General features: G+C 41.9%; 1 protein-coding gene across 1 annotated transcript; it reads left to right on the top strand.

The window, feature by feature from the left end:
• Positions 1-7237: 7237 nt before the first annotated feature.
• ankk1 (ankyrin repeat and kinase domain containing 1) lies at positions 7238-17263 on the top strand. The gene is made up of 9 exons (XM_041940523.1): positions 7238-7583; positions 7803-8085; positions 8213-8364; positions 8717-8766; positions 9957-10112; positions 11078-11199; positions 13863-13896; positions 14412-14652; positions 14849-17263. The coding sequence occupies exons 1-9, from the start codon at positions 7399-7401 to the stop codon at positions 15882-15884; spliced, it is 2259 nt and encodes a 752-aa protein (XP_041796457.1). The 5' UTR covers positions 7238-7398; the 3' UTR covers positions 15885-17263.
• Positions 17264-22712: the final 5449 nt, after the last annotated feature.

Raw genomic sequence — 22712 nt, 5'->3', positions numbered from 1 at the left:
TGACTGTGCCAAGGTTGTACTGTGTGTTTGTGTTGGTGCCTCAGGTTAGCAGCAGAGCCAGCGGGGATCAGGCTGCTGCCCAGCGTCCTGTCAACCAGTGCCAGCTTCACCATCAGTCTCTTTCAAATGATTAATTACTCAGTGGTGTACCTACACTGTGATCTGAGTGTCTGCCTGAAGAACCGCTCCGACTGTGAAAGGGTAAGACTGCAGTGGGTGCACAGCGTAATGAATGCGAGACGATGAGTGAATGAGCAGCTGAGAGTGATTTAAATTTAGTGACACAGGTGTGACACTGTGAAAACAGGGAGACAGATGAGGAGCGAACAGGCTGATGTAAACGGGCCGGGTAGACGAGCAAGAAGAGAGACCAAGGTGAGTGAGGAGGAGGTAAATGAATTTATGGTCAAATGCGGCAGAAAAGGAGAGGAAGAATTATTTACAAGCAAGAGGATAAATCATTTTTTTTAATTAGAAGTTCAAAAAGGAAGGTGCAGTATGAAGCTATAGGTGTAGGAGCATTTCATTGCTAAATGTGAAAAGAGTGGGATGTACTGACTAAGGCTAAGGCCGACAGCCAGAGACGCGCAGCCTAAAGCATCTGTCATGTCATAATGTGTTCTGGAGGTCGGATAAGGTCTTTGCAAAGTTTCACAGCAACACTTGCAGAGTAGCAAAGGACGCCAATATCAATTGCCATCTCCTGCTGTTGTGGGAACAAGAACGCTGCTTTAATGGGGAAAAGTGAATCATCTGACAAGTGCACATTCGAGGGCAGAGGTGAAACAGAGGATAAACTCTGGAGACTCATTCTCATGTCTGCCTCTGCAGAGCACTTCTACAGCTCTCTGATGATGCTTCTAGTGTCTCCTCATGTTTTCTCGTAGTGCAAAGGTCTCTGAGACCAGCATTTGTTTTGTTTTTTTTTTGTTTTTTTCAGCTGGGTAATGGCCGCTTTAAATTCACAGTAGGTGTTTGCCCGCTTTACTGATGTTTAAAATGCATTGATCAATCAAAACTACAATACCCAGAGCGTGAACTTCCACGTTTTCCATGTAATCTGCGACTTCCTTTGTGTGCGCTGTTTGCTTTTTCCACCCTTGTGTCCTTGAAACGGTGTTTCTCTCTTGGCACTTGATGTCAGGCTACGTATTTTACTAAAACATTTCATTTACATAAGAGGTAAACATTATGTCTTTACTACTTTGTTTGAAGTGCTCCATCTTAGAGCTGGCCACTTAGATTAAAAGAAAGAGTGTTTCTTTCAAGCAAAAATCCTATTTCCAGCACTGTGTTTGAAATAGATGTTCTGCTCCAGCCCTTTTATCCAAAAAAATAAATAAATAAATAAAAAATACCACAAAGCAATGCAGGTTTTAGCCAGACTCATCAGAGAAGTGCCCCTATATTATCTCAATAACTATTTCTGTTCGGTGTTCCTGCTATTTTTGATGATAAACAGGAACACCATCCTTCCTCCAAAAAGTTAATCACCTCTTAGCTACTCTATCATTTTTCACACTCGCATGCTAAATATTCCCCTTGTCTTTTTATAGCAGTGCCTTCAGCAGAGGAGTTCATTTCCCTTGGAGGGTCCAGAGGCTGTTGTCACCAATCTCAGGAATCGCATATCCTTTGGTCCCATGCTGAGAGAAGTGAAGAATTCTACCTTCCCGGAGGAGATGGGTAATTATTGGCTTTGCCTTAAAAAACAAATGATCAATCTGAGATAACAGAGCACGTACAGGAAATGAGAGATGACCATGCCATTTATCTATAGAACGTGAGGAGAGCCATATAGTTGGCTCTTCTCCTGTGGCTCTCTGTGTGCAAAGTGTATATATTATATATCTCCATGGGTGTATCCATGGAAAACTACTCTACAATCAGCATGCAAAATGCACACACAGAGAGCTGAAATGGTCTCTTCATCCTCTGTTCGTTTTACCTGCAAAAGCCGTACTTCTTCTAAATATAATAAAGAAAACATTTTTTTAAAGGGGCGCCTTCTACACTGTTGTGAGTTCTTGTGAAAGAGAAAGAAGCTCCACACTATCAAATATATCTGTAATTCAGTGAAGGCAGGGTGACTGTGATCTCCATAAACAGATGAAGCAGAATCTGCAGGCTAGAGACAAAAATTTGGTATTGGAAGCGTTCTGGTTTCTGTTTGTAGTCTGGAGTAGCATTCACATCACGTTTGAGCAAGCTTTGGTTGAATGCAAGTCCTCTGTGCAGAGAGCAAAACAGGCGGAACGCATTGGCTGAAATGTAATCACAGACAGAGATTTGGCTTTTTTTTTAAATTGATCTGCTTTCATATGCAGATACATGTTTGTAGAGATTAGTGGAAATGTCAAATTGTGGTCGAGTTTGAAAGTACTGTTGCTAACCGGACTGCAAACAATGACACATGGAGGAGGAAGTCTGTTCTGTTTTCTACACTAGAAGCCCTGAAACACTGGCGGTTGCCCCCAGAGGTTAAATTGTAGTCAGACGATGGTATGATGGGTTCTAAGACTGGTGGTGGATGGGAATTAATTATTTTTTCTCCGTTAAGACGAATAAATCATGACTGCAGCCTCATGTATGATTGCTTCTCTGTCTCATTTTCAGACCCAGCAGAGCTGGACCTGGTCCTGGTCATCGTCAGCCTGGTGGTCGGCTCCTCTCTGGCCACAGTGACGCTGCTGTTGGTGTGGCTGGCCTACCGTCGCCGGGCAATCTGGCCGCTCCACCCGGCAGCTCCACCACGAGCCTGCTGTGGCTGTCTGCGGCCGGGAGGTGACTTGATCCTACCGTGACCAAGGAGGAACCACTGCCAATTACACTGATCACATCCTCACCAAAATAGCTGCCGACAATTACATTAGTCAACAGACAGTGGAGCGGTCAATCACATTAACCGTAGAGCAGAGGCGGCCAGTCACATCAGCTGGTAAAGGCCAGACTAGACGATGAGGAGCAATCCAATTCCCACCTCCTCTCATAGGTGACACAGCTGTTGCAGTCGAATTTCACACTTAACCATGAGCAGTCTATTATCATTCACTGAAAATAAACGCCGGACCAAATAGAAAAGCTGCTCTGATCCCTTTATTTTCCCTCAGTGGCAACAAATCAATACTCTTTGTATCTCAGATTGACAGCTAGCTCATATACTGGTTTATATATTATATGATACAATTATGCATTCATGGCTTGACAGTTATATTGAGACCCTGTGATGCGCTGCTCAGGGGAAACGCTGGTTTTCCTTTTAAATGTCCAATCAAAATGATGTATAACATTGCGTCAATATATTGTGATATGATATGAGAAATAGTGGAACATGTTTAATCACTGCTTGTTTTTTTTCCCCACTAGTTTTGATACGTCTCTCAGGAGGAACTCTTGATCATTATTAACTTTAATCCATGCTGAATGCTGAATCTCTGACCTAAATCCTTAATCATTACAATGAAATGATATACAATGGAAAAGCTGTTTTTTTCTAGCATCACATTTTAAATTATCAGTGAAGGAACATTACTTATAGCGACGCCAAGACTGGGATTCCTCTTCCCTTACTATGTATGTAGGTGCACAGCTTTGCAGGATTGGATTGGATTTCTTATGGGGACAAAATGCAAGGTAGGAGTTCACCTCAATGACCCCCACTCTTTCATCTTTTTTCGTGATGTTTAGCGCTTTACGTGCTCACAGAATATGGATCAGAGGCACTGAAGTTAAGCTTATTAGTTATTAGAGGATGTGAGGGGCCATGGAAAAGCTGTAGGCTCCAGCCAGTCATCTTATCTAGCATGGCAGAGCCTGCTAATGTGATTGGCTGAGCTGCGAGATGTGGGTTCCGTCAATGAATACAGACTTCTCCCCTCAGGTAGCCTATCAGGAATCGGATCACGAGTGCCTGGTTTTCATTGGAACATCAATCCACGAGTCTGTCCTAAATAATAGTGTGAGTTAGTGAAGCGTGAAACTGTGGCTGTCAGTGAATGTTAAATTCGCCTATCACCTCACCAGCATACACATAGAGAGAGACTTGAAGGGTAAGGGTGGTGGGGAGAACATTGTGGTGCGAGGAGTTCTGCAGAGCATTGCCCAATAAAAAAAACACCAAAAACAGTGCGGATTCAGTGTATACTCTGTATTAATGATGGAGGAGCTTTCACATTTATGACAGTTATTCTGCTCATGTCTCCTCATATTTCAGATAAAAAGTTATCATCCACAGTTAACTTGCTGCAGAATAATGCAGCTGTAATTACACAAAGTCTCATAATAATGTGTTTAGAGCATTTCCGTTTAGGGTGCCTGCAGCCTGATGACAACACAGAGCTATACGATAGGCCAGGCGAGCCCCACGGACATGCATCCTCACCCTACCACAGCCCTGCAGGGTGATGCAGCAGATTTAAAAGGAGCAGGGCGAGGGGAAAATCCTATTGAAGTGGAATTATTAATACACATTTCTAACCGTCTCTTTGAGATGAAAGCCTGAACAAAGAGCCACCTCAGAGTGCAGCGGGAGAAATGACATGGCTGAAGAATCACGACCCGCAGCTGCTCTCTCTCTCTCTCTCTCTCATGAGACTTGCAGTATGGACCGAAAATCCCAATGAATCACATTCACAATTTATAAAAGCCGGAGAAAGACAGGAACAATGAGAGACGAGCATCTGCCCGGTGAGGGCTGCAGACACAATTGTGAGTTTGTGGTGTAGATTTGCGTCATGCTCTCCGCAGGAACCACACCGAATCTAAATGTGCTATTTGCTTGGTACGAAGAAACCCAAGGGAGATGGCCCAAATATTTATATGACTGCCAACGCAACTAGTGGCCCACAGGAACAATTTGTATAAATATGTTTGCCCGTTCATATAAATGTGCTGATCTGAGTTCATCTCTTTCTTCAACGCTGCAACAAAACACCTCATCTCCAGGTAAATTCAGCCATAAAGGGGGTTGAGCGGTGGTAAGATATCGCTGACGAGCCTATAAAAGTGAACAGCATGTGGGAATAAAGGGGAAAGTGGTAGAGGACATCTTTGTTTCCTCATCTTCTTGAATGAGCTCCATATTACCTTAATCCTCTCACATAAGCCGGGCAGTTTAAATCTTCTCTCTCAAATAACACCCCGCTTTAATGATGCAGAAAGATGAAATCCACAATTGCCAGGTCTAACAGGAAGTCAAGGTGGAAGGCGGTGAATGTCTTCACACATTGGCAGCTGAAATGCGAGCAGTTCACACGCCACAGTCCCTGCACCACCAGGGAGGACAAGCAAAGCCAGCAGCAATGTTAAATTTGTACCTGGCATAATTATTGCTCAGTTGACAGTGCGCCAAATGCAAAGCAGAGTGTGACATGATGCCCAATTTGAACTGAAAACTATCTTCCTGACGAGCATAATGCAAATGAAATAATTTCCTCCTTGTTGTCCGTAGAAAGCAACAAGCCCCCACGCGCAAATTGGTTCAAAAGCTTTTCATCACATTTTGTTTTCTCTGTCTTAAACAGAGCAGGAACAGCAGCCAGACTGCCTCTAAGTGATTAGTGTGAGAGAAATGAAACTCAGTTATGTCTAGTGTCACGGCAGATCCTTTATAGCCAACAAAGTACTAAAGTCACTTTTCAACACAAAGTCAATTTGCCATCCAGTGTAGGCCTTGAAATGATTATTAATGTCTCTGAGAGTCACTTTGATATACAGTAACCAGTCCCCAAACCATGTAGAGAGTAGACTAGACACAACACTGTTTATCAATAAGCTTTAAAAGACTAGTTTGACATTTCGTGTCATGCTTATTTGCTTTCTTGTTACAGTAGATGAGTAAAGTGAGAATATTGACACTGTTCTAATGTTTGTGGGTAAAAATGGAGATGCAGACAGCAGTCAGTTACCTTAGTGCAGCACAAAGACTGGAAACAGGGTTAACTTTATCCCCATGCTGAACGTCATTTGTAATCACTGTTCACACACATGCACCAAGAGCTTCACATAAACAAAGACAAAGAATGAACAGTGATAGAAAATTTGTTCATCCCTCCAAAAACAAGTGTATAAAACCCACATTATGGTCTGGACTATTTCTTGGCCAGGAACAGTGACTTCCTGGAGCCTCCGCTGGTTTCCGCACCATGACAACGACCCCAGGCAAAGAAATAGATTAGCATATCACCCTGAGTAAATCTTTCGAGCTGTAGAGGTGCTGGTAGGCACATTTTGTTGCCTTTGGACGAGCCAAGCTGGCTGCTTCCCCATGTTTTCAGATTCTGTCACTTTCATTTTATAATCCAGAGCTTATTCCACCCGTCTGGTGGCTCAATCTTCTCATCGAAATCTCGGCAGGAAAGCTAATAAGTGCGGTTCCCAAAATGTGGGACCTATCCCTTTAATGAGTTTAAAAATCAAGTATCAATGCACATGACACAACAAGCCTTTCTTTAAAATTAGCTTTTCTTCAGTTTCTGTTTTTTTTGATCCATGAATTTGAAGTTATGTATGAAGGCAATGCTCTTTAGAGCAACACACACACACACACACACACACACACGCACACGCACAGGCACACAACTTAACCTAAACCTAAACCTAAACCTAACCTTAACCCAAGCCTAAAATTTCATGATTTACATTACGGGAACTTGCATTTTGTCCCCATAAGGAAGGTGAGTCCCCACAATGTAACTGTGTAAACAGATTTATTTCCCCACAGTGTGAGTAATACATGCACACACACACACACACACGCATGCACACATACACACATGCACTCCATCAAGACCCTGCTGCTGTGGAGAATTGCCATATTCTCAAACACAAACTGCCTTCTACTGAGCCATTCCACCGGCGCTGCTGGGGGTTAAGTGCCTTGTTAAAGGGCAGTTTCAGAGAAGTAGATGGTTCATGAGGCAGTTCATTTACTGTATATACAGACCCAAAGTACAGTGGACATATATGTCATATCAACTATCACAGCTGATACTCTGGTGGTGCCACATCTGCACATCTTAGGACTCCTTCAGTTTCCCTTTCAGATGTAAATCTTGGTATTGCAGGTAAAAGATAACAAGTCTGCCTGGAAGACCGAAAGCTAGGTCAGCAGTCTTGGTAGCTAAAAACCGGCTTTGCAACATTGCCGTGTAAACAAGTTCTGCACCTTAGCTCCTCCCACAGATCAACTGTGTAGTCTAGTATGTGTGTGACTCCACATGCCTTTCACACCGCCAGCTGCCACTGATGTTCTACAACTTTCTCTTACCCTGCATGAGACGAAAGCTCCTGCGGCGCCACTGATCGATGTCGATCTGGAGGATAGACCACCCTGTTTATGTGTATGTGTAGGACAGGACCGTGAGTGTGTTGTGGGTCTCTGTGTGGATCTCTGTACTCATGGATTACCTTGACGGATCCCTCCAGCAGTCCAGGAACTTCAAGAAGGACGACTTTGAGGCTGACTGGATCAGGGTAGCAGAAGGTAGATTTGGTCAGGTGTACCAGGTCAAGCTCAAGGTCTGGCGGTTAAAATGTGCCCTGAAAAGCTTTGAGACATCCTTGTGTGCAAAGAACTTTTACAGGTGGGACTGGAATTGTGAAAACTAGGACAAATTGCCTGTCATCCTGCTGTCAAACTCAAGCAACTTTCTGAATTAGCAGCAATTTCTCAGCATATTGACATAGTTCTGTACATTGAATTAATGTTGGACTTTACAAAGTTCTTGTGGTTTTCAGCAGTCAAAGTTCAAAATGCAGATTTAATACATAAAGCCTCTTCACTGACCTTTTTTTTCCTACAGGAGAATAATAGACGAGGCGTCCAACATAGCCAAAGTGAAATTCAAGTACATTGTATCCATCTATGGACTGTGCAGTGAAGCAACTGCCGTGGTGATGGAGTACATGAGTAATGGATCGCTGAACAATCTCCTGGCAAGTCACACTTTGATGTGGCCAAAGAAGTTTCAGATGATTCATGAGACCTCAATGGGCATGAATTTCCTACACAGCATGAAACCTCCACTACTGCACCTTAACCTCAAGACGTCCAACATCCTATTAGACGATCATCTCCATGTCAAGGTCAGTGGGAGTCAATGAAAGCAGCATAATATTGAGACTGCACATGATTACAGTGACCTTTTGACATTTCCGAGCTCTGCAGAGCAATGCTTGCTCATTCTGCACCACTGTTATTTTTTTCACTAAGATTTCAGATTTTGGTTTAATCCACTGGGAAGAGGGCATGAGCAAGAAATTGTTCATGGAGAATCTGACAGCAAGAGGGAACATAGGCTACATTCCTCCAGAGACCTTCACACAGTGCTCCGATCCTCCAGGAACCACCTTTGATGTTTACAGGTGACTTGCTGAGGGTATTTTTGAAATTGCACCATCAGAGTCAATGAGTTTTTTTCTGGCTCAGTGCACAATCCGCAATTCACACAGTGTAACCTTGCTCTCTACTGTATATATTTTCACTCTATCACAAGTAACTGGGAAACCTCTTATATTTTTTATCAGGCTCACTCTTTCTTACCCTTTTATATTCCCTGGTTTTATTTTATATTTAAAAAGCATTGTGTTTTTATTGAACAAAACATTTTTTATACCAAAGAGCAACTGCCACAAAGTCCACTGAATACATGATATGAGAAAGTGAAACAATTATGACTGAATTGCCTCTCACTGCTTAATTGTTTTGTTTTTCCAGCTTTGGTATTGTGATTTGGGAGATTCTGACACAACAGAAACCGTATGCAGGTAGGACTTCTTCATATCAAGCTCATCAAGTGTTCTTCAGCTGCAGGTCATATAACGTTCAACACGATCGCAAGCTGTAAACAGCATACGGCTAAAGGCATTTTCATGTCTTTTCATAATAACATTTGCAACATTAATTCATTTATTCAACTATTCACTCTCTATTAACCCTCTTGATCATTTTCATTGCTGCACAGTGAAAATACTCACATTACACAAACAGCCTAAACTGTTCCAGATGTTTTAAATATGCATGTTAAAGTGCATAGCTCAAAAAGTGAGACAAACACTTTCCCACAAAAACATCTGGTCATGAACAGCAACGAGCACACAGTGTTTCAGTGAAAAAACATGCTGAAAGGTACATCAGTGTAGATGTTACAGTCTCATGAAGTCATGGTTCATTTTGTTTGAAACCATGATATTAAATGAACCTTTGTTAAATATCTTTTATGTTAACCACTACTGCTGAGCAAAAGACACTTTCTATACACTTTATAGATTTGATTCTTAAACTTCCTGTACATAGGATACCTTATTATCTTTCTCTTTTTTTTTTAAACATTTTTGAAATTCTTTTTGTGGTTTGTACAGTTGTAATTTATTGTATTTATTTATTTCTTATTTGCACCCTTATTGTTCTTATTTGTGTTCTGAATAGCTGTAAGAGTGAATTTCTCCATTGTGAGATTAATAAAGTCTTATCTTATCTTATCTAATGTGACCCCAGCCCTGGTCAAGTACTTAATATCTAAACCTGAGCCTCAACTCAGCCCGAATAATTTGTTTTATTCACTTCAACATAAGTTAACCTTTTAAAGAAATGGCGTGACATTTTGGGAAATGGCTTATTTGGTTTCTCGCAGAGAGTTAGATTAGATCGATGCTACTCTCATTACTGTCCATTAAACACATTGATAACTTAGCTTAGCTTAGCATGAAGACTGAAAAAACAGGGAACGCAGCTACCCTGGCTCTGTCCAGAGGGAAGAAAATCCACCTGCAAGCAAACTCACTAATTAACATGATCGCATTTCTTTAATCAAAGCGTAAAAACTACAACTGGTGGAACTATTCCTTTAACATAACCAGGCAAACATGGCGTGTTTTCAGCTTTCCTGCTGCATTCACTCTCTGTATGTGCTGGTCTACACTGAATCTCGTGTCTGACATCTGTTTTGTGGATGCAGGGTGCAGCGTGACTACAGTGCTCTTACAGGTGTCACATGGGAAGAGACCCTGTGTGGAGATCATACCTGAACAGAGGCCCCATGAGTGCGACCAGATGATCAGCATCATGAGCCAGTGCTGGGACCAGGACCACAGGAAGAGGCCACAGTTCTCAGGTGCACAATTAAAAAAACAAGCAAACTGTAAAATTGCTAATCTGAATATACAGCTCTCACTGGGACTGCAGCTCCTGTCATCCACTGAGTTCCCAAAATTACCAAAAAATCATATGGCCCACATAATGAGATTTATCTCGGTTACTCAAAATCTTGCATATATTCACACAAGACATTCATTTATTGAATAAAAAATTCTCTATATTCTTATCTTATCTTATCTAAAACAGAGGAATTGATTTTTTCTGATATCCAGGGATTATAATGTACGCGTACATTTTAAAGGCTTATTTGTACAAAGACGGTTTAATTATTATATCACCACCATTATTTGACAAAAGATCATAGCAAGCACAGTATCTTGGGTGCATCCATTGAAAGATGATGTTTAATTTGTCAGACTTGTCTGATATTGTGTTTAATTGCTTTCATCATTTTAATGCTGCATTAAAAGCAATTTTTGCGTATAAAAGGATGCTGTGATATTCAGTGATGATATTAATTTATTTTCCCTTAATGAGAATATCAACAGGTGACAAAACAAACACCAAAGATGCACCGAACAAAGCAATCGCGTCGTCCTCTCTGGCCTTGTTCGCAATTATCAAGTCAACAGTCAATGAGCTGTCACATAGAGAACACATTCCACTACATGCTATGCTTGAGTGAAACATTCACACAAGAGATAGTGGGTCACCTCTGTTTACACAAGAGCTTATGGCTTGAGAAATGGTGTTGATGAATACAAAGCAGTGTCATGTTTATTCATAAACAGGAGCTCTTCCAATTGTGTTATCACACCTATTAAAGAATTTACCTGTAATTCATGCATGACTGTTCATTCTCTGCAGTGATGCAATTATGAGGGGATCCCGCTGGGATTCGGAGTTGCAAGTCTAGGCATACATTTATTTGATTAGGCAATTTCAGAGCAGTCCTTTGCTTGATTGCTGTTTTGTTTCCAGACACCGTGAGGAAAACGGAGGCTCTGAGTGAAGTCCTGAAGATCCCAGGACCAATCAAGTGCCACAAAAACGGTGATGAGGGCAAATCAAGTTATCCTTCGCTGGTCTCCCCGATACACAAGGTTAGCTCTGCCTGATACTCTGCTTGAACGGTACTGTCGTATCCACTGTGGGGTCTGCTCCACCTTTGCCACAGTGAGCAGCTCAGTCAGTCTACTGGTATTCAAAAGAAAGGTGTGGGATAAGGTAAAGTAGAAAACTGACATCCAGGTGAGTGGCTCAGTGATGATGCAATAAGGCAAAACGGTGCTTCAAACCTGCAGTGGCTGCTTTTTTTGTTTGGCCACCCGGAGGCAACAGAAACAGGTTGTGAAGACAACACTGACAAACAGTATCATCACCTCTTAAGTTGATGTGGAGCACTTGTTAGCCAACATCTGTTCATTTGCACATTCATGGAGCAACATTAGCATTAATTTGTAGTCATGTTTCTGCTGTGTGTTTGGCCTCCTTGGTCTCCTCTCCAACAGCTTAACACTCCACGGCCTGTCCGTGGGCCGTCAGTGTGCTCAGCACTCTGCCCGTCTATGTAAACAGCTGCTGTGTTAAAGTTTGTACTCACGCCATACACGGTTGGAAAGCTTAGATTCTTGTGATTCAGTTGATGCAAACCATTTCAAGAATGCAGTCACAACAGCAGGCACAATCAACACCCACAACAAACCCACAACAGATTATAAAACTGAAGCAACTCACCAGTGAAGGCTCAGTAATCCAACAGTTGATAACACTCCAACAAAAGCAGTCTGGTTGCACTGGCAAAGGCCCAGTTGGTCCAGTCCAGCAAAGCCTTCGTCAAAAAATGCTATAATAATCAACAGAAAGCTGCTTTATCATTTCATAGTAGCCAGTAGAAGAAATCCTCCATGTTTTCTCTGTTGTAAGCATGTACATGTAGGCAACATGTTGGTCTCGAGATGGCTGCTGCACTCTGACCTTTTGACTGACACCTCACTTGACCAATTAGGATCTTCCATTTCATCCCTGCGGTTGACAACAAGAGTCTGTGCTGACAGGACGGGCCTTGTTCTCTTCTTTAGTGTAAACTGAGCCAGCCAGAAATTCTGAACATGAGGAAATGCTGCTTTAGTATTTAACTTAAGTCAAATTAAGGCATTCAGTGCAAATAGGGATGTGATTAAGGGTTTTAAAATGATAAATATGGTAAATGGCCTCCATATAAAGACAAATAGCCTAAATATGAGTATATGTACACAAAATATGAATATAGATGGCCGAATGTAAATATAGATATGTATATGGATAAATAGAATAAATAGCCTGTTTTTGTATAATGTCCAGACATACCATTAAAAAAAACCTGTAGAATATTAATTTTCTGTGGTATTCTTATCAATTTTCATTGAACTTCACTGACTCCGGTAAGGCCTCATGTTGTAGTCTCACTGTGTTTTCCAGCAAATGAGTCATCTGCAGGCAACTATTTGCAAAAAAAAATATTCATATGGAGACAAAAACTCTGCTTCAGTGTGTTCAGACTTCAATAACTCAATGCCAGTAGCAGTCACAGTGATTCTGACTGCTGGGGATGAAACTTCAGAGGCTTGTTTTTCAAAAGAGACCAAAACCTTGCATGTAGTCCAGATGGTTGAAGAAAAGCTTTCATTTTACTTTGGGTATGTCTTGTTAAATTTTACAGGAATTTGAAGTGGTGGTGGGGAATCTTTTTCATATCAAGGGCCATTTTATTTCAAACACCCTTTAAGGGCCATACTAAATTATTGAACTCATATATCACACTACCCTCTAATGCAATGCCTGGAACTACTTCCCTTTGGTGAGGTTGGCTTGGCCATTTTTTTTTTGAAAATATGTCTGATCATGCAGAAAACCTTTCTTTTATTAAAGGATAGCAGTCAGATGAAACCATTTATTATCACAGAGTTGTGTCTGCCCTTTTATAATCATTATAATGACAGAAATCACTGAAATCGCCCTGATCAAAAGTTAACATACCCTTGAATGTTTGGCCTGATAAAAAGTTGACACACACAGGTTTAAATGGCTGTAAAGGGTAACTTTCCACACTTGTGACTTGTTTGATTGTAATTAGTGTCTGTGAATAATCAGTCAATGTGTTACTCAGCTCTTGAGAGACCCTGGCACATTTCATTCAGGGACGCACTGACTTTGCTTGATACTGAGCCATATGGAACACAAAAGAACTCTCAAAGGACGTGCAAGAAAGCTGGCTGAACTTTATAAATCAGGGAAAGGATATAAAAAGATGTCCAGAGATATGAAAATACCAATCAGCAGTGCTCAAAGTCTGATAATGAAGTGGAACATTAGGGGTTCTGTTGATACCAATACACAATCATACAATCTATGTTTGGAGAGGAGTCAACAAGGCCAATGATGAAAAGTACACCATCACTATTACTAGTATGAGGGCTACAGCAGCACAGGGAAACTGATGCAAAGATGAATGCAGCACGTAATCAGAAAATATTAGAAGACGATTTGCATTCATCAGCCTGGAAGCTGTGCATGGGGCCCGCTTTGACTTTCCAACATGATGATGATCCAAAAAACAACTGTGTCCAGCTTATAGCACTGTAGCTGTTTAAGCGTTGCGTCATTCATACCCTTGAACTCCCATTCTCACATTTTGATTCATACGTGTGCTTGTTAACCACTCGTGATGATTGATGTCACCGCTAATAACTTTTGTAGTATTTCCTTTCTGTCTTTTCCATCTTAGATTGCTTTGCCGGAGATGCCTGACCTTCCCTCAGGTAAACACATGAGTAGAGTCGGATGGAAAATCGTGTTCAGTGCAGTACAAAGCCTGGAGGGCTGACATTTAAAAAGTGCTATTTACAGTCCTGTCACATTTTTAATATTACCTTTAGTGCTGAGAAGCAGAGTCAACTATCAGAGGGAGAGAGACGAAAAGAAACATTCACGCAGCCTCTTGGATCCCTTTTCTCTGAAATGTTGACTAGATTATTGAACAGATGATTCACAGTACTTTAATCAATGCTTTCAATGCCACTCACCATCAGAATATAAAAGTATAGGTACAATTGTTCAAACACTAATGCACAAAGCAAGTCATTTCACATATTGACTGTGCTCCAGAGAGATTCGCCTTCTGCCATTACACACACAAGCACGCCGCTGTACACAATTAAACAAGAAGACTCGGCTTTAATACAGCAAATTCATAAAAATAAAAGTTCCTGCGATAGACTATAAGAACTTCTGCAGCTCTTTGCCTCATATAATTCCCTCTTCTTTCATTTCGCAGATGACCAACACGACAAGGACAACATTCTCTCTCTGCTGTCCAAAAAGGACTTTGGTAGTTTCAGACAGTCTGTGAGAAGAGAGCATGTCTACACGCTGTTTTCGGATAAAAAGAGCCTCCTCCACTACACGGTGGCCAGCAGGGATGCAGAGAGTGTCGAGCATGTCCTGAGTCTGGGGGCTGATGTCAACTGCACAACCGCCAAGGGTTACACTCCTCTGATTATTGCTGTTCTACACAGGTTTGTATAAAAATATATTAACAAACTTTTTGTTTTACAAGTAACACAAGGAAAATTATTTAGCTTTTTGATAATGTCTGCAGCTCTAAGGCTAACAAAGCTCTTCTGTGTCCTGTTCCTGTATTCAAAGTGACTGATACTTCTGTATAAAGACTGGAATGAGTAATATTGTAGGAATGACATTTTTTTTCTACAGGCTTCATGACATCATCTCTTTGTTGCTGGAACATGGAGCAGATGCCACACAGGGAGATGAGGACCGGTGGACAGCGCTCCATTTTGCTGCTCAGAACGGCGATGACAGGGCCGTCCGCCTCCTGCTTGACAAAGGAGCAGTGGCGGATGCCCGGGAAAAAGCCGGTTGGATGCCCCTCCACCTGGCCTGCCAGAACGGCCACGAAACAGTGGTGCGCCTGCTGCTTTCCAGGCTGTCAGAGGCAGCAGTCGGAGAACGGGAGGCGCAAGGGAGGACGCCACTCCACCTAGCCTCCGCCTACGGACATCTGAATATTGCCAAGCTCCTCCTCTCTCAGGGAGCAGATCCCAACGCTGCCGACTGCTCTCTCTCCACTCCTCTTCACTCATCAGCTGAGGAAGGCCATAACAGAGTGGTCAGACAGTTGCTGAAGAATGGAAGAATGAATACTGACAGTGCAGACAGCAGAGGATACACTCCACTTCACCTGGCTGCTCTGAAGGGTCATACAGGCATATGCAGGCAGCTGTTGTCAAACAAGTCCAGCCCAGAGTCCAGGACCGTCCAAGGCTGGACTCCCATGCACCTGGCTGCCCTAAGGGGCCACGAAACCACGGTGGTCCAGCTGGAGAGTCAGGGCGGCTGTGTGAACGCCAGAGGTGAGAACGGGTGGACCCCGCTCCACCTCGCCTGCCATCAGTGTGAGCCGGAGGTGGTGGCGAAGCTCCTGGCAGCCGAAGCCGACCCAAACGTGGCCGAGGACAGTGAAGGATGGACGCCACTGCATGTCGCCTGTACCAGTGTCAGTTTCCCAAGCGTCCTCCACTTGATATCGCATCATGCGGATGTCAATGCAGTGAACTCAGGAAAGGCGACACCTTTACACCTGGCTGCCCTGCATGGCTGTATCCCTATTGTAAAGGCTCTGCTGCTGAATGGAGCAGACAGGACTCTGCTGGACTCTTCTGGATCCACAGCTCTGAATGTGGCCCAGAGGTGTGAAAAATGGGAAATAGTGCAACTGCTGGAGAAGTAGTTGCAATATGTTATATGAGTACAATGAAAAGCATGACACAGCTGGAAGATTATCCCCTTTTTGAGCCGAACATTCACTGAGCAGCCTAAAGCGAGATTTTGAAAAAAGCTTTTTTTTAATGTTTTTTTTTTTATTTTTTAGGAAATATAGATGAACGATGAAGACGATTATGAGTAAAATGCACACTACTCCTATTTCTAATTTTTATACATTTATTTCAGAAAACTCCTCACAATTTGAATGTCCTGAAATCATTATATAGTCTTGTTTCTGGTTTTTATACAAATTAACTATTTTCTTTAATTCTGCCAGTATTAGGTTTCCTGTACGTTACAACAGACGTACCACACACAGTAAGGTCTTGCTGGCATTTATATATAAGAATGAATGATCAGATCCTACAGGCACATTTTAATGGAAAATGGAGCTAACACATGGGGTCACAACCGGGTGAAGCGCCCAATAAGGAGAAAACATATTGATTCTGTTCTTCGAATCACCTTGCTTACTTCCTCCATGTGCTTTCCTTATGAATGGAGTTAATGCTGCTTTCACATATGGATGAAGATGAAAACATAAAAGAGCTGCTGTTGTAATGACTCACTGTGGCATTCATTTGATTAAACCTGCCAGACTTTATGAAGGTGTTGTGTATCTAATAATCTGGTAAAAAATACAGTTGACAACACACTAGTGGATCACTGTCACTGGCTTCATTTAGATGCATCTGTTGAACTCCTTCAGCTATAAATACATATGTGCTTTATGACAAGGAGAGCCTCTGATTATCAGTCATTCCCTGCAGACTGAGGGAAGCACTGCCCAGCTTATGCCACGCTCATTTACCACAGTGACACCTTCTTAAATTGAAATTAAATGCATGGATTCAGGAGCTGCATTGACCTGCACGTTCACAGGGACCATGAGAGACTGTCTCTGATGGAGGGCTAGGAGTCGAGCCGAATCAAATTGCTGTAAATGAACATCGCTGAGTTAAATTGGACTCAGACTGTGTTTAGATTTTCTGTTTGGTTGCCAAGTGAAAGTCTGCTGTGTCATTTTTAAATTGTTATTTTATTCCAAAAGTCTGATTTTCTCCATGATGTTTTACCCAGAGTAGGTGATGTCTGTTGGCTCGCTTGGGTTTCCCCATTTTTGAATCTTTGCATGGCAACACTGAACCATCCATCCATCCTCTTCTAATCCTTGGCGGATTAGAAGGATTGGACAGAGCATACTGTATATGTGGGAGGTTCATGCTTGGCTAAAATTACATTTGCCTGTGGCTGTTCACCTGATGTATAAAACCTGTCCACTGACAAAAAAACAAGTCAAAGTGTACATATAATACATTTTAAAACCAACTTCTATCCGCAACTATCCTACTCTAAACTGTGTGTGGCTACTTCCCAAGGAAAGTCAAATATTTAAAGGCTTTTACTTTGAAAGCAGCAAAGGAAGTCTTTGCTTGCATTACCCGCACAATAGCATTATTTATTCTCTCCAGTGTCATTCTGTCGCTGCACCACCCCACCCCCCGCATTCAATTTATTTTTGACTCATTTGTAGACAGCTATCAGGAAGCTGTACTCACTCAGCCTGCCTTAGATTTAAATAAATAAAACACTGATTTATAATGTCATATGGCTTCTATCAGGAGCCTGACAAAGTAAAGTATGTGCTGACCCTGCTCTCAGCGTAATTTATCCACTCGAGTTTGAAACGCAGCTATCACATTATGAAAGGCAGCTCTGCGGAGAAGACCATGGATTTCAGATTAGGTGGACTGATTTATTGTTGAAAATGTCCTTTTTACTGCAGCAAACCCCCATTTGAAATTTATGAGGCCTTCGGTGTCTTAAAAATTGGAAGCAAACCACTTTTCTGTGATTGTGTACAGGAAACAGTCTGATGACAGCTGAGCAGATGGGAATGATGAACATCTGTGGAATCCACAGAGCCGTGTCATTGTCCAACCTGTCGAACAGCGTTTTTGTCCTTCTAAACGTTCAAATGAAATGAGCCTTTGTGTTTAACCATACCACTGATGCCAGGTCCTGAAAATTAAACTCACTTTTCCAAGAACATCTAATCAGGCCTACCTAAATCAATGGTGCTGCCCCAACCTTTTTACACATACGGTGACACTTCGGATACCTTCTATCAGCCGGTAATTGAGTTTGAAGGCATCTAAACTAATTTTATTTTCTAATAGGGAGACAAGCAGGAAGACGATAATGTCATGCAAGTTGCTTGTACCACAAACACCAAGAGCTGAGGAAAGGAAAGAAGAGGGAGGCCTGTAATGTTGTTCTTTTTTAATTTAAGGAGCCACAATATTCTTTAATAACTTATATAACATATAGAGGACACCATGTGTTCTGCAATGCAATAATATCAACTTGTAAAACTGTTTTAAATTAAACTGAAACATTGCCTCCTGATTGCTTTAACAGGCTCAAAATGATTATAGAATTCAGCTCACCTTCATGTTTTCCACCTACACAAATTAAATATGTGTTCAAAGGCTCTAAAGGCTTGTAAAACTCATCTGGAGCAATCTGCATAATAGTATTTTCAGCATCAGAGATTAGATCATTTGGGTACGAGCTTGCTATGGATAAATGTTTAATCTCCTTGTCTGATGTTACCTAAACCCCCTATATACTGTTCAGCCTGTTTACACAGATGTTGTGTTTGCATAAAGATGTTAAGACGTGAAGAGACACTGCTCAAAAGCTCTGTGCGACACTCGCAGGTCTCATCTTCATGACAGGATGTAATCTGGCTACTTATTGTTATATTTAGCTTCTCGGAGAAGAGCCATTACACGCTTTCTGCAGAGTCCCTCTTAACCGGCGGGGTTAAACTCAACACTGAGCTGTGCCCCGCGGTGTTAAGCAGCCTCAATCACGACTGATGCAGCTGTGTCTTTTGATCCAGGTGCGCCGCCTCAGCAGGGCCGAGCAGGCATCCACTGGCAGGCATCTCTGGTCCTTGCCACGGTAATTGATTGAGTGATCTCCCCACCGTCTCCAGAGGACTGATTTTTTTCCGGAGTGATGATATGGAAAACATTTTTCGCCCCTGTCATCTCTTAGCGACCTCTCACTCTGCAATATGACAGCGGAAAAACACCACAGGTCGGCCTCTCGAAGTCCCCAAGGTTGTCGCTCGTTCTTGTCTAAGTGACTGTTCTTTTTCACCTTGGCGTACCTCGATGCGGGTTACTGAATGAAAGTGTTTTTGGGAAGCCCTGTAAAGTACTTTCTCATCACATGAACGCTTTGAATAAGAAACCTCCAAAAAGACACAGCACACATTGGCTTTAAAAAGATTAGCCTGGGGATGGGGGGGGGGTTAGAATGGTAATCTATTCCAACGCTGCAGAATGCTTTCTCAAAGCTGTTGAACCATTCCAACTGAACGGCCTTGTTTCCTCCAGTGTATTCTTATTATCCCTTCAGCTCCCTCTCCTTGGTGTTGTCATGTTCCCGTAAGATGATTAATGGTGGATCTCGCTCCTGTCTCTCTAACACATACACCGCTAGAAACCCCCATAACACTCAGTAACTTTACACTATTTGAATACAATACACAGAACACTTGACGCAGTTCGGCAGCGTCTCACACTTGGGAGGATTGTATGTCCCATCTCGACGAAGACGAGTGGTTCGCAGCACAAATCATGTCTCTGTGTTAATTTCAAGCATCAAGCTCCTCTTTGTCTCCTTTATTTTATGTTTCACCCAGAAAATGATCTCATTTAGGTCTTTCATAATAAGAAATCCATAATGAATGTAAAGGCACGGAAATTATTTGTGGTTCAAAGAATAGTGACTCCCTTACTTAATTAAAGTGAGAAGCAATTTTCAGCTCTATCTTGGTACAGTATAATGTAATTGTTGGGCTTGCACTCTGTCAGCAGTCTTTTGAAAAATCAACTCATGATAGTGAAAAGTGTCACTCGCAGAAAGGTAGCAATTGTTTGGCTGCTTTGCGATGATATATAATAGTATGTTTTTATACTTGTCAGGCAAAGCATGAGACTTCATGGTTGCTTTTACTGTGCATCCTCACACACTGTACTGTATGGCTCTAAGGCTCCTATCAAATTTAATGGATATGTTATAAAACAAGGTTTCATGGAAATAAAGAAGAACACAAATGATAGAGTTTACTGTGAAACAAATAAGCCCCTATAGCTTATTTGTTTGTTATTTTGCTGCACGCAACTGAAATAATTGTCTCTGCATCACTGATTAACTGTCAGGTTTAAGGCTTGTGGGCTGGAGTCTCCAGTTATCTTTGAGGCTACATCACACACCAAACTTAATTTACAGTACAACCGCCAAGATTTCTTTCTTGTATATTAAAATGTTGTTCCTTAAGAGGCAATTATATAGCACAGCCTGGTGTGCTAAGGTTCAATGACTGTGAAATGATAGATAATCATAATCATAGCAGTGAGACATCTAAATAAAAAACATAAAGGTATGGGTCAAGGCTTTCCAGAAAAAAGGAACCACTTACTACTAGGAAACAGAAAATGTTATGCTGTATGTCATCAGGGTTTTAAAATCCTTTGAGAGCAATTTGCAGGTTTTCTTTCGTTAGACTGTAATTGAGTAATGGGGTACCCATTTCATATGAAGCCGTTTAATTATGCAACATTCACTCCAAGTGCTCATGTCTCAAGAGTAGCTTGAATGCGCTACGTTTTAGTCCGATTCAGGAGATGGATTTTCTGTCAAAGTAAAAAACTTTGCTCTCAAAAAATGATAATATATGGAGGAAATCCTTTGCAGTTGATGTTTTATTATACATACATTTTACACTTTAACTGAAATCAACCTGATGAGTGTGAGCTATGTGTCTCAAAACTGACGACTGGTGTCTCACATTACATATTTTTTCTGTGTGCATGGTTGGGTAATTGGGGTGAATTGGAGACTTTGTTTTCAACTATCCTGCAACATTAGTGTATCCAATATTGTTACTGTGGGATGAAAGTACACCCTCCGCCATTGATCCGCCACCAGCGGAGACCTCAGAACCGAATGGCAGCCTTCATCTTGGAGAACTAAGCAGTGTAATTCCAGATGAGTGGATAGACTCAAACCGAGACGACTCGATAGTTTGGCTGTCTTTGGAATGTATTGCACACTCTGACAGTGGGCTATTTTTATAAATGTTTGAGTATATCCTCAAAAAAAGACCCAGAGAATTCAACCTACGTAAGCCATGACATTCAAAATGAAATAATAGAACAGGCTGGGAAAATATTTCTTTTGTGCTGTATTTTGTTAATGGAACCTACACCATAAAAGAGGGACTCCCTCTGCCTTTCTCCACAGCAGATGCAGGTGATGAAACAAGTTACACAGATACTTATTTCAGAGCTAGAAACGCTGGCCTGAGCACAGACAAAATACTCAAGTTTTACAACGGGGCGTCTCTTATGTCATGGAGCCTGGGTGGGGTTCAAAGACCCCTTCAATGTGAGTTGAATGTGATATGTTTACGAACCCCTTCCCATTTCTGTTCATGAACCATTTGGAGTTTTGGTCTCTTTTGAAAGTTTTTTTTTTTTATCATCACTGTAAGTGTTACTGGCATTGAGTAATAGAAGTCTGAACACACTGAAGCACATGGTTTTTATCTCCTTCATGTTGAATGTTGAAAACTCGGCATCATTCCCAGCTGACACAAGGATGGAGGCAGCAGGGTTTGCTGTGTGCAGTATCCAAGCCCAGCTTTAGATTCCATGCCCTTATGGTGCGTAAGATACTCTCCATTCTTGAGCCACCCAACAGGATGCCACAGTTGGAGGAAATGGACCTTCAAACAGCCCCTCCAGTTTGTGAACACAGACTGTGCTGAGGCCCGGGCACTGAAACAGTGTGCATGTGGTGTTGTGGAGTGAGTGCACTGAGCAGACAGAGGCTACTGACAGCCACCACAGCAAGAGAAAGTGCGTTAGCTGAAACTTGAATGACTTTATTCTTGAGCAGACATCAGGAACACAAGAAAACCAGATCACAGAGCAATGTTGGCTGTTTTACTGCTGCACTGATGCAGTTACTGCCACTTGAGAGCAAAACAGCGCATTCATGGTGTCCATTGTTTCACGCGAGCTGGAGAGCAGCTCCTCCCTGGGCACAGAAAAAGTGAAAGCTTTGCTTACACTGGCTGGAACTCAGAGATGCAGAGTCCACCGTCACCTGGCAGCTTATTCTCAAACAGACGGACAGTTCACCACCACCAAATGACAGGAAATGGACAGTGAAAATCCTGCTCAGTACTTTCCACAGGGCCCTTGAGGAAATGACAAATGTCCTCACAGCATTTAAGGTTGCCCTAACCTTCCTAAGCTTCCACAGCTTCACGTGAGTGCTCTTTTTCCACCTTGAAAAATGTGTTCATTGAGCACCACAGAAGCATGTCACAGCCCCGGAGACCTCATTTAATTCAACTTGCTTTTGATATGAACCTAACAGCGAAATGCAAGACAGAGTGGACAGTTTACTGAGGAGATCCCCTTTATCTAGGAAATGCCAGCTGCAGCTTTTTTGGGGCCACTGAAGTGTCATAAGTGGACCTCAGACATATTAATCATATCCTTTTCGTGTAAGTTATTTTCCTCAACTGTCTTCCAGCTTTTAGTTGATTAAGAATATTAGTTCTTTTTAAATGTTAGTTTACCAATATCGATTAATAGATATGTGAGAGTAGACTAAAATGTGCTCTGAGTTGCATGCTGTCAATATACTATTGAACTATTTGATATGACTCCCCTGTTGCATTAAAACATTTTTTAAAGAAAAG

Source organism: Chelmon rostratus, chromosome 7 (assembly GCF_017976325.1).
Source record: "Chelmon rostratus isolate fCheRos1 chromosome 7, fCheRos1.pri, whole genome shotgun sequence".
Classification (NCBI taxonomy): domain Eukaryota; kingdom Metazoa; phylum Chordata; class Actinopteri; order Chaetodontiformes; family Chaetodontidae; genus Chelmon; species Chelmon rostratus.
This window is presented reverse-complemented; position numbering and strand designations above follow the sequence as displayed.

Coding starts and splice junctions, on each gene's coding strand:
- ankk1 (XM_041940523.1), top strand. CDS start 7,399: ATGGATTACCTTGACGGATCCCTCCAGCAGTCCAGGAACTTCAAGAAG. Junction 11,200..13,862: donor TGGTCTCCCCGATACACAAG/GTTAGCTCTGCC, acceptor TTTCCATCTTAG/ATTGCTTTGCCGGAGATGCC. Junction 13,897..14,411: donor GATGCCTGACCTTCCCTCAG/GTAAACACATGA, acceptor TTCATTTCGCAG/ATGACCAACACGACAAGGAC.